Source organism: Micropterus dolomieu, linkage group LG17 (assembly GCF_021292245.1).
Source record: "Micropterus dolomieu isolate WLL.071019.BEF.003 ecotype Adirondacks linkage group LG17, ASM2129224v1, whole genome shotgun sequence".
Lineage (NCBI taxonomy): Eukaryota > Metazoa > Chordata > Actinopteri > Centrarchiformes > Centrarchidae > Micropterus > Micropterus dolomieu.
In genome coordinates, this window is record NC_060166.1 from 2,635,367 (window position 1) to 2,648,312 (window position 12,946).

The 12,946-nt window shown below is 41.1% G+C and overlaps 2 protein-coding genes across 2 annotated transcripts in view; one reads left to right on the top strand and one right to left on the bottom strand.

Moving 5' to 3' along the window:
* Positions 1 to 12,946, top strand: part of nf1a (neurofibromin 1a) — a 176,119-nt gene that overhangs the window by 88,658 nt on the left and 74,515 nt on the right. Inside the window, exon 34 of the mRNA XM_046075025.1 lies at positions 1,733 to 1,843. Coding sequence (XP_045930981.1) covers positions 1,733 to 1,843 — 111 coding nt within the window. The remainder of the gene's footprint in view (positions 1 to 1,732; positions 1,844 to 12,946) is intronic.
* omgb (oligodendrocyte myelin glycoprotein b) lies at positions 5,354 to 8,506 on the bottom strand. Its single transcript, XM_046073164.1, has 4 exons — positions 8,502 to 8,506; positions 6,702 to 6,914; positions 5,458 to 6,181; positions 5,354 to 5,359 (listed from the first exon to the last, which is right to left on the bottom strand). Exons 1-4 carry the CDS (start codon positions 8,504 to 8,506, stop codon positions 5,354 to 5,356), a joined length of 948 nt encoding a protein of 315 aa, XP_045929120.1.

Below are 12,946 nucleotides of genomic sequence, written 5' to 3' on the forward strand. Positions count from 1 at the left end.
GATGTTGCTATAGACTAAATGAAAAATGGTACAGATATTTATAGTAGTGTTAATGGTAACAATCGTAATGTTAATGATTATAATAACAATAGGACTAGTAACAATAGTCGTTGCAGCAGAGGGTGTCGAGCAGGATCACGGGGGCAGCAGGTGACCCGCAGCCACAGATCCAGACTCCACAGCTCCAGAGCCAGAAACACCTGCAGGAAGTGATAGGAGGAGAGAGGAGAGGGACGAGAAAGCACAAGACTACCAGAAAGGGGAGAAGTTGTGTTAGTAACATGCAATAATGGGATAAGGTTGCATACAGAGGGAGAGAAAGTAGAGGAGAGAGGAGCTCAGTGCATCATAGGAAATCCCCCGGCAGTCTAGGCCTATAGCAGCATAACTAAGGGATGGTTCAGGACTCACCTGAGCCAGCCCTAACTATAAGCTTTATCAAAGAGGAAAGTCTTAAGTCTACTCTTAAATGTGGAGATGGTGTCTGCCTCCTGAACCCAAACTGGAACCTGGTTCAACAGGAGAGGAGCTTGATAGCTGAACGCTCTGGCTCCTAGTCTACTTTTGGAGACTCTAGGAACCACAAGTAACCCTGCATTCATGCTGAAGTTAATGCCAAGGTGCTTTTGTAGCTGCTGATAACGTTCACAACCTTTCCACATAGACGGTTAATCTTTCAAAATCTGAAACGTGATGCTGACGTTTTCTGTCAGTATTCTAAGCTAAATGGGTATCTACAACTGACTAAACAACAGATATAACAATTTGTTAGCATTCAAAACCTGTACCCTCTGTGAGATGTTCTGTGAATTTGCCTAGCTGCTCATGGTTAGTTGTGACAAAGAGTTTGAGTTGACTGTTGGGTGCAACACTGCTCTAAATTGGTAGGATTAGTCAGATGCTATGGACTGATTTTCCCACTGGGATTAAAAGAGTAATCGAAATATAGCTGCTAGTGGCAATGATCAGGATCCAAACAAGTGGTGAATAATGCAACATTTGACATTTTCAAAGAAGAACAGACGCAGATGACTTAAGAGATTAAAGTGAAGAATTTGGACTTAATATACAGATAATTGCTGAAACGCAAACTTGATTTTTACAGCATCGCCTTGAGATCAGAGAGCGTCATTATGTGTACCTGACTACTGGGTGAAATGTTCAAGCCACCTGCAACATTTTGTGTTTCAAAGTTGAAAAGTCATACTGCACACAACACTTTTTAGCAGAGAAAATTAAGAAGAAAGTGTCACGGGATCCACATAAAATAGGGACCTTAGACTCACTAGGATCTGAACACCCTCATTGTCAGCAAGTCTGACTCAGTCCCCTGGGGATTTGAACCCTGGGACTTCAGATCTCCAGAGTATGTGACTAACTGACTGAGCTACTGGTGAGACTCAGCAGTAGCTTCTCACAAGTTGAGGCAGTGACGTCACATGTAAAACGGTTACAACAGTCAAAATGTTGGTGATACAATTCTGAAACAGAAAAGAAAATGTTGTGCATACTGTATAAGTTATAGCAGGATACTGAATATCACTGCAGACTCACCATTTGAACCATTGAAACCCTTTGAAACACTAATCCCTAATAATAGAACAATGTAATGTAAAATACAACATAATCTTACCCTAATAAAACCTGACCTATCATGCAACAGCACAAAATCATAAACCCTGTCACATAAATGAATGAGTGGCTGATCCTCAGCTCTCTGTTTGCTTTGTAGGCACCAGGTCCATGAGAAGGAGGAGTTCAAAGCCTTAAAGACCCTCAACATCTTCTACCAGGCAGGAACCTCCAAGACTGGCAACCCAGTCTTCTACTACGTAGCCCGCAGGTAGGACTTTGTAGCATCAATCATACTTCTCCTTCTGTGAGACAGTTTCTAACTTTGATTTTTGAGATTTTTAGTGCTTGATCATATTTCTGCATTTCTCTGATCCATTTAGCAGGGGAGATTTTAGTAGAAATAAGCACTAAAAAACTCTAATGATCATAGTAGCCTATGGAAACATTCATCAACTACAACAGATGGCAACACTGTGGCAAATGGTTAGCACTTATGTAAAGTATAAATATTACTTTGTGAACCATTATAACTGTGAATTTGCTATTTAGAGCTAGAAGAGGACTGACGGTTATAGACTAGTGATAACCATGAACGCAGAAAGACTTTTCTTCTGCAGAAAAGGGTTAGGATCATGTATGTCTCTGCCTTCCAAGGACAAGTGTCCTGTAAAAGCAGTAAATGCAACATATACTCTACACAGTGACCAGAAAAAGAGATTAGATTGACAAAACACTGTATAGTACAGTAAAAAAAGAAGGGAATTGTTTAACAGATACTGATAATTTATAAGCTGCAAAGTAGACCTTGAGTTTGGTTAGCAAAGTAAATTTGTTGTTTCAATAAAAAACACATTGCATCTATTTTTAGCCCACTAAGTGCATGTTCATGCTTACTCTTAAAATAGTCTAGCCAGCTTTGTTTTGTCTAAGCTGACAGTATGTTATATGATTGTACTTTCTGTTCATTCAAGAAAGAGAGGGACTATATGTGTCTATCTGAAGAACTTTTACTAGCTGTTCCAGTTTGATGAACTTTTTCTATTATACCCTGTGGTGAGACATATCCTACTGTGCAGTGGCTGCAATAACCACCCAGCAGTTCCTGTTTCAAACAAATACAGCTTTCAAGCAGAAGCAGTCCCTCCACTGGAATTCCCATTAGGCATTCAGTATAAAGCAGAAAAATGCTATCACTACTACATGAAGTTATTATATTTTGGCTCATCACACGCACAATTCAGTTCAATTTTATTTATATAGCATCACTTCATAACAGAAGTTATCCCATTGTAGTTTTCATAGAGCAGGTCTAGACTGTACTCTCTGTAATATTATTAACAGAGACCCAACAATTCTCTCTATGAACAAGCACTAGGCAACAGAGGCAAGGAAAAACTTCCTTTTAAGAGGCAGAAACCTCGAACAGAAATGTGACTAAGGGTGGGCGGCCATCTGCCTTGACCGTTGGGGGAGGAGAGCGAGGGAGAGAAGCAGTCCAACACAGTATCCACACAGAAAAGCAAAACAACAGTAAAGGTGGTAGAACTCCCATCCCTGTCACAGACACCCTCCCGACTCATAAACCAATGCATTCATTCACATTCTTTTTAAATGGCAACAATACTGAAATCCAAAATGGTGCAGTGCTACAAGGAAGTGGTGAGTCTGTCCGGTCTGAGCAGAAAGTTGGCTTGTTTTCTTGTTCATAGTCTGTGTTGCTCTTGCTGAATCCTCTGTTTCAGGAGTTCTTCAGACCTTCTGTGGAGTTGCTTGCACAGCAGCTATACATAAACCCTGACTGACTTGACAAAAAGCTCAGACTGGACTGGACTGGACTTGTGATTCACAAGTAATTTCTGAAAAATCTATGATTATATTTTGGTTTCCTTTTTTTTTTCTTTCTTCTTTTTTGCACTGAATTGAACTGATTGTTTAACTGGAAGTGAACTATATTGTGGTTTAGGGATTTATTGGAGTGGGAAATGCGGCCTGGTTTTCAGGGTTTTTTTTGTCAGCACTCACTATTAATAAACATAATTGAATTGAGAGATCTGTTTTATTGGTTGTATGTCTATACTATAAGTTTTGCTTTTGATGGCTCAAGATATGAATGTAGTGATGTACTACGCTTATGCTTGAGTCCTGTGTGCGGTTGACTAACTTAAAAATATTGAACCAAAAACTGTTCATACTGTTACAGTATTAGTCTTCTGTTCATTACTGCTAATGTTACTTCTTGCGTTATATTTTCTGTTTGGGTACACACTAGACATACATTCAGCACCCCTTGGTGCAAATTGTGATTTGTGATCTTGGGCTATATAAATAAAACTGGCTTGACTTGACATTCTGATCCATCTGCACCCAGACAGATATGCCCAGGAGGGCGATAATAAGCCCTCAGAGGAAGAACTCTTGTAATAGCCTTGCAGTTTGGCTGATTAATATGGTATTTAGTACTACGTGTTATACATTTGTACCTGTACCAGGAATTCTCTATTTTGGAACTTTTTTTGTTTGGAAGTGTATGTTCAAAAAGGAAATAATTTAAATTTGTATTCTGGTTATCTTTATTAAGTTTTGTGAAAGGCTGATCAGTCAGTGCATAAATGACCAAGTGGCAATCTATGTTTTTATTGTGTTGGGGGGTTTTTTGCATTAAAGTTGAACTTAGTCTCAGCAAAGTCAGCAGTCTATCTAGAATTGTACAGCATGGTTAGAACCAAGCTGTATCCTCTGGGTCTGACGAATGAAGTCCATGAGGAAGTGCCTTAAACCTGCATTCTTTCTAATGGCCAGCAGGGGCACTGTGATGGTCGTAACAGCTTTTTTCAGATTTGAAGAAAATAGACCTTTGAACTGCTTGTTCAGTATAAAAAAAAGCAGCACCAACATTATGATGAAGAAACACAATCGAAGCTTACTATAAATGACAAAACAATGAAATCCTTTGATCTAATTAACTTTTTCTGGAGTGTCTGACAGAAATACAAAACAGTTGTTGACTTCTGCTGAAATTTTGATGGACTGGTCTTTTTAACATCATTATTAATTTCTTGTGCTTTGGGTTTGCTCATTGGAGTAAATGTTTTGCTTACTGTATTACATCATGGGGGTTCATTGCATTGTAATGTTATAATTCAGCAAATTTCTGTTCTTTATTACATTTTCACTGCAGACAGGAACACCTATAACTATTCCTTTTAATGCTTTCATTTAACTAGACCTTTATTGGTATCTTTTACTACTCACTGACAGTAAGCCAGGTATGCAAAGCTGCTATGGAATGTCATGTAATGTATATTGTCAGTCCTGTTTTGATTGGCTGAACAGGAGCAAATGTAGCGCAAGCATCACTACTGAAAAAAGCATTGAGCATAGCAGTCGGCCAGTGTGCAAGTATTCTACTTAGAATTGAGCATTGACTTTAGCACTCCAGTTGAACCATATAGATATTTTGAGTTTAGTTAGTTTTATACAGTTTATCTTTGTGTACAGGGCTTTCAGGGACATTGTTATGTTGTACATGTTGAGCTAGATAAAAGGATGATGATAAATGTGTCAGAAGGCATACATTCACTGTCCAAAATAATCAGGTAACTAGTGTATTCTGTATCCAGTCAAGGTTGTTCAGAAGGTGTTGAAAACTGTGGTCATAACTATGACTAAAATAGTCAGGGTGACAGCGAGTTCAGTCTCGTTGAGGAGTCCGTGACATTTATTCCGTGAGTTAGCTAATTGTGGGCTTGCTGTTGTGCTTGTTTGTGTAGAGAAGTCGTCAAAACTTGTAGAAGATGTCCAGACAAACAACATGTGGTCCGCAGATTCATTACCTACTCTTTTTTCCTGATATATTCCTGTCCCAAAAAGTGCAGATTTTACTTGGTAACTAGACGTGGCCTCTGCAGTCCTTGCAGGTGATTGACCATCATGCCCCACCCCTCTGCTATTAACCCAGAGCGGTGGCTCTGTGAACAGTGCAGAGTGCCACTCCCTACCTGGTGTTGCCAAGTGGGTTTGCCCACAGATGGGTCTTGTATAACAGGGGCAGCCTAAGACAGTTGCACGGGTCTGTTCAGCCCATCTCAAGAGTCTCATTATGTTTTCTTCCTCTTCACAAGCCCAGGGGTTATCCCCAAGAGTCATCACCTCCAGCCCAGTCAGCTTATCAAAGATCCCTTCAGACAACCAGGAGAAGCGATTAGCATGCAAATAGATTTGAGCCAGTCTTGGCAGCCGATTCAATGATCCAGGCAGGATCTGCACCAGATAGTTATGTGACAAATCAATGATCTCCAAGTTGTGCGGCATATTCGTGGGCACAGTCCAAAACCTATTATGACTGAGGTTGAGAGCTTGGAGACCTGGCAGCGTGTTGTTGATGAAGACCACTCTCTCTAGCTCATTGTCCGACAGGTCAAGTACTTTCAGGTTCCAGTGGTAAGCTGTGTCGTTTTTGTCCAGTGAGCGTAGATGGTTCCCCGCCGCTCGGATGTCCCACAGAGATCGCGGCAAGGCGGGGGGCAGGCTCTCCAAGCGGTTGTAGGACAGGTCCAGTGTTCGCAGGTGGGCATAGTGGCTGAGCTGGCTGTCCAAACCCTGCAAGCTGTCAGAAGTGTAATATTCAAAAAAGTACATTTATTTATACAGTATATGTACAACCAACACTACGGATGTTTTTAGAGAGCTCTTACTGATTAAATGATATAAGAAAACCCATTTTATTACCAGCCTAATTATAGAAGTAGGTAAACTGTAAATGTAACTTTTGCTGAACAGCCGCTAATGTGCCCGTAAGTGAGAAAAATATACTGTAAGAGTTGTTACTTCTTTCCATAGATGCACTTGAGGTACTTCCCTATTACATTAAATCAGCCTGACATTTTACATTTTACAAATGTGAAAGCATTTGATAAGATGATGAGCTGCTCATGTTGGAGGCTCAGGCAGATCATTATCTGAGACAACTACATATTTAAAGTAGTCTGCATGCCGTGCACTTCGGAGCACCACAGTATTACTTACGTCAACATAGCAATGTTACCTCTTGTTACTTCTTACAAGCACAGAAATTGTTGAAGAGCAGGCCTGTAACCAAGTAACACTGCAGAGCAGCAGCTGCTTACCTATTAAAAGAAAGGTTGAGAAAGCGAATGTTGTGCTGCAGGCCAGGTGGTAGCTTGGTTAGGCCTCGTGAAGAGCAGTCCACCACACGGTGTCCCCGGCTGCAGGAGCACACAGGGGGGCAGATGGACAGCACCTGCCCTCCCAGCAGCCCACACAACAGCAGGAGGAGCAGACAGAGCAGAGGGGCAGAGCAGGATGGCATGGTCAGGGCTCTATGAACGAGAGAGAAGTGTTAAATAAGAATAAGAACAAATGATTGAAAACTGTTTTCACTGTTTTATGTGTAATGGATATGATTATTGTTATAATATGTATTATGGTAACTCCAGTACTATAGACTGGTCCATTCAAATTCTGCCCTGTTCTTAGGATAGAGGATTTCTTATGTGTGTCTCCCACCGCTTGTCAGGGGTCCAGAAGATCTCTTTTGGGTGCTGGGTTTAGAGTTGTTTTAGCCAAGTAATAACTATTCTCATCTCTCTCATTGCCCACCCAGCACAAACAAAGGGAAATGCATAGTATTCAAGTTGGATGTGAATGCTTCCATTGCTTCCATTGGTCTTCACCATGTATCTAGATGTGACGAGTCTGGGAGTGAGAATGGGTTGCATTGTCCTCGGTGGTCATACTTGTGTTTTTGCTTCATTTACTTTGGTGTATTAGTCCAGATAAGCCAACCTTCCCAAGATGTAACAAAAAGTATGATTACAGTGCAGTAAAATACTGTATTACAGGATTATGAGACATCCTGTAGCACTTCATTTCTTGATGTTACAATAATAACAATAATATTCACAATACCATATGGTTTACTGAATAATTAAGTAAATAAAATTTCTTAATATATCTATCTAAAGAACCTCATATCTTGACTGGCAACTCTCTGCTATCTCATAGAGGACATATTTTATCCTGTCTCAGGCACCGTAGCTGTAGTACTCGCTTGGATAGGGGATAGCATTATTTGGGCATTACACATGCTCAGATAAAGTTCTTGACTTGCTTGTATTGTAAGAACTGGAGTCCTTTAACTTTCTCTTCCTCTGGGACTTTCTCCACAATTAGTTTGATGCTTCCATTCTGTCCAAAACGGTGGCTACAATCCTGCAGTAGCTGAGCTATATAAATAGTGTGAGCCTTGAGCTGTTCTTACCATGTAATACCACTGATTGTGCTTATTATTGAATTAATAATACATTGTTGTTTGAGGTAGCATTTGATCCAGCAAAAATGGAGAGCAGTCTGATTATTTTGACTGTCAACACATGGCTTCAAGCCCAGACTACCCATCTGGCCAGTCATATTCTAAAATGGGAAGATAGCTTTCTGCTCCTGATGCATTTTATAAGGGTGCTAGATGTCCTAAGTGCCGACCGGCTTGAAGCTCTGCCAGTGGGACTCAGAGTGCTGCAGTGAGACTCCATTCAATCAGGACGATAGGCTGCACTGTGTGTTTGCAACTGCAGATGTTTTGAGCTAAAGACTAAAGGTCCATGTGTGTTTGTGATTCAAACACAGGACGGTGGGACACATTAACACCCTTTGACGTGTTCCAGAAATGTTGTTATTCAGCTGATGATGGCAGCTGATGCAAAGCCATTGTATCACTTTTGTCTATGCCTTCATGTAATACTAAAAGGAGAAATCTGCATAGTGATAGAACAGGGAATAGTTTCCACATGAGCCAGCCCAACATTGCACTGTAGTTTACTGCATTAATAGGATTCAGTATGAAATGTCCCTCTGCCCTTTCCATCAGGTGTATATGGGTCGTTATCTTTCCATTTCAAATCACTCACCTCATCCTTTGTAATGTTGGTCTGTCATCTCTTTTTCTCCTGTCGTCATTGTCTCCTTCTGCAGTTCCAGCTGTTTAGTTTTTCACTGTGCTTTATTGGTTCTCTGCTGTTGGAAGGTAGTGGTCTCAAGCTCTTGTTTCTGGCGTGGCACTAAACATGCTGCCTGCTAGCACTGGCCTCCTTCCTGCTCGCCCGATGCAGCTTGAGGTCTGGGTTAGGAGGAGAGCTGCGTAGAGGGGAAGGAATGGAGACAGAATTGCAGCAGCGAGTCGGCCCACTCTGCTGCTGATGAGGCAAGCAAGCGCTGAGTGGTGTGTGTGTGTGTGTGCTGACAGCAGCAACTCCCCTCTCTCTCTCTCCCATGTGCATGCATTCTTATATACCCTTTATGTTAACAACAGTATAGCAGTGTTTCCATCTAATTGTCAAGCAAATTTAAAGCAAATTTTTTTAATGTTACAAAAACAGGAATAAAAGAAAAGCTATGAATCAGGTACATTTCCATCAACTGGTTTGCAAATACATTTGGTTACAGTGTAGTTTAGTCAGAAGTTGGCGGTATGTTACGCATGACTGTAATAAACTGAGTAGAAAAGTAGAGGTCACAGACCAGAAGCAAAATCAGTTGCTTTGGCCATCTACGAGCAAGCCCTAACCCTTCTGCTTCTCTCAGAGTGGAAACAGCTGATCAGTCACTGTGAGTTAAAACGGCAAAGGTGTTTCCATATCCCATTAAAGGCATTAACTCTAATTTTTCAGAATTTTGTAATGCAATACTACTACTTCTACTACTCGCACATAAAGAGATGTTGATGGAAATGCGGCTTATGTGTAATGTCAGGAGCGGCGGTGCGCCGCTGCTGAATTGTGACCGCTGCTGATAAAATTTCACACAATCATTATGATATCAATCCGCTACTAATTTTCACTCACCAACAATGCGCGCATAGTAACACTCGTCGCTTGGCTAGCTTCCTCTCCTCATTCTTCAAAGGTCATCTACGTGACAGGTGCTGTTATAAGAGCAGCGTAACTCTGTATCGGGAGCTGTGTAGCAAGTGTTTGATTGTCCGAGTGGCAGAAAGTGACAGTGAATGGAGAGAAATATTCTGGCAGTAAATGTACGGTGTCGGTTACAGCGTGTCAGCTTCTCAAGACCAAGAAAAGTCTGTCTGTTGTTTCCCCACCTGCTGGAAAAGGGAAGCCTTTTTGCTCTAGCAAACATCTCCCCTCCCCTTCAGACTGCGCAGCTGAGCAGGAAAGCTTCTACACTAGGCTACATCTTTTGGCTGCTATGTAACTGAACATTAGCTCAATTATAGAAAGTAACTGGTAGCTGTAGTTTATTACTACCTACTTGTCCAATGTTGAGAACATCAGGTACAAACCTGACTAAAATGGTGTAGACTACAGCTTTGTCCTATACAGACAGGTACATCCTAAATTAGTTTTCAGATGAGTTTTCAGTTAGGAAAAGAAAGGACGGTGGTGACTGAGGACCTGAGGTTAGGAAAGCAAATTAACTAGGAGGAGACGTTTCTATTTGAATTTTAATGTGCAAATAAAATGCACCTCAGAAGGGAGGAGGTTTCTCATGTTGCCTACTTTTTTATATTAATGTCTATACACATAAATGTCAACAGGCAAACATGAACAGTCGTATCTATTATGAGTGTTATCTGCTTGAGCTTTTCCAACTATTTGTTCAGAGATATGGTGAAAGTAATGGCCCAATATGATGTGAAATTACACATTTTTCATCGGAAAACCTAAAGTTTTCTTGGGGGAGAAACCCAAACCCCCCCACCCTCCTGACCATGACTACCACGACCGCCATCAAAACAATCATCTAAAGCTCACATAAAACTATGGGAAAACACTGAAATTTTTACCTATTCTAATGTACATCACATGCTCATGGACACAAGAGCAATGCTGCTGACTTGTTGTGTTGGGGTTTTATATTCAGACATACTACGCACTGCCTGCATAAAAACTCCATGCTCAGGGAAACACTGACTTGTACTGTTTTGATTCATCAGCAGCAAGGCAGCTGTATTAGCAAGTAAGCTCTAGTACTAACCTGCATTAAAGCGACTATAATAGATTATTTATAGATTCAGTATATGAAATGGCAATGGGAAAAGGGTCTAGCGTGGTGGTGAACCTACACAGGATTATCAGTTCAATCTGCGAAATTTTGCAGCCAGACTCAAACTGAGGGTTGCGCGTTGGCTCTATAGTGCCTTTTTAGCCGTCACATGGCTAGGGATAGTCAAACCCTTACGAGACTTTGCATGCTCGTCAGAACTGTTGTTTTATATTGGCTGATATGGTTTCGGGCGTGGTTGTGGAAAATTGGCTCAATAGCGCCCCCTACGAAATTTCAAAAAAGCAGCCCCTGCTGTACGTTTTACCTAGGTGTACGAAACTTGAGTAACCAATGTACCTTCTCCAGACTTAAAAATAAGCCTCTTGGAGCCATGCTCCAACAGGAAGTCGGATATTTTGGATTTAATGGTGATTTTTGGCGATTTACACACCTTGTACTTTAACTAACTCCTCCTAGGGAATTAGTCCGATCGACTTTTCGCTGTGCACTCTAAACCCATTGACGATTAAAAGTTGTATAAACTGTTATTATCAGTCGACCAGTTTGCCCGTGGCGTGCTGTCACAAAATCGATGATTCGCCATGAAACAGGTAACAAGTTGTTATAACTTCAGCACACATGCTCACATCTGCACCAAATTTTACATGTATAATAGGGGTCCCGCCCTGAACACATCCATATGCCAATATTCACTCAAAGTCATAGCGCCACCTGCTGGCAACAGGAAATGACAGATTTTTTGCTGTAATGTACTACTTCTAACAGTTTGGACATATGAACATCAAAACTGTCCCAGAAAACCGTCCGAAGCGCAAATTCACAGCCGCACCAGCAGAGCTCCAGAATCTGCAACATGGCTGCCTCACACCCGACACGCTACAGTGTGAGCACCTGCTTGCATCTTTAATTGTTCTGTTACTTTACTATTTTGGTTCACTCTCTCAGTGTAGTCTTCTACTGTTTTCAAAGAGAAAAGGCTGTAAAAAGCCAACGTATATGACCTGCTCAGCAGCTAGACTGTAAACACAGTGGTGCATGTAATTCATTTTTATAATTAGTTATTTTAGCTGACGCTTTTATTGCTATATATGTAAGGTCGCACGCCTCTGGAGCCACTAGGGGTTGGGACATATTCCCACAATGTCACAGTAGGAATCCAACCCGGGTCTTCCACACTAAAGGCATATCTCTTATCCACTGCGCCATCACCACCTGTAGCAGCTGAAGAGCCACTTAAACCAGACCAGAGCTGAAATGAGATTGAATATTGGGCTTACGCTGGACTTTATATAAGTGCAAATGTTGCCGTATCGACTTAATAATATGGTACTATGTCAATGCCAAACAAGCGATGAATGGAGCCTTAATTATGATGCAGAGGTGTTTTTTCAGACACTACTGTGATAGTTTACAAAAATAGAACAGGGACAAAGAGTGATTATCAGGGATCATTGATTTGATTGACTTCCATTAACGAAGTGGGTACAGGGTTCTTCATTAAGTTTTTTTTTTACTTGCCTATGATCACTTTCTTGGTCATGCAAGTGTGTCAGAAATCTGCTTGTCTTAAGTTAATTTTTACTTGCCCCTATCAGGGATGTTATTTTTCCGGATTATTCCAGAATTCCAGATTTTCCCACCTGAAACATCAATACTGGAGACCCGTAAAAAATATCTTCTGGTCGAAGATGTAACTGGTACAGCTGTAACTGGAATTAATATAATACTAGTGATATGAATACAGTAACATTATATAATTAAAGCTGCAAGCAGCGTTGGGCGGGCCCTCGCACTTGTAAGCGCGTCCGCGTGTGAGCCGGCCGAGTTGCATATTCTGGAGTTCTGCCGGTGCGGCTGTGAATTTGCTACGCGGTTATGACGCCGCATGAAGGTGTTATATGTCACTTCCTGTGTCCCCTATGTGGAGCTACATAGCACTTGCCACTATGAATATAAATCGGTATTGGCGTGTAGATGTCTGCGGGGTGGGACAGTTATCAAGCACGTAAAGTTTGTTTCAGATGTGAGCATGTACACTGAACAATAATGTACCCAAACAATAAAATAAATTCCTTTTATATTTCCCTGCCTTGTTGTTTATGTGTACATACAGAGGAAGAATGCGAGAACAGCACACATTTCATCGTTACTGTGTGTTAGAGCATGGGAGAACAGTGGATACTTTTAATACAGCCCACACCCCTAATACTGTGTAACTATAACAAGTACAGAACAGAACAAAAAGATGTTCTTTCTTTACAACTGTCTGCATAGCTTATTCATATTGTGTAATGAATGAAAATAAATAGGCCTACTAGGCTCCTCTCTACTT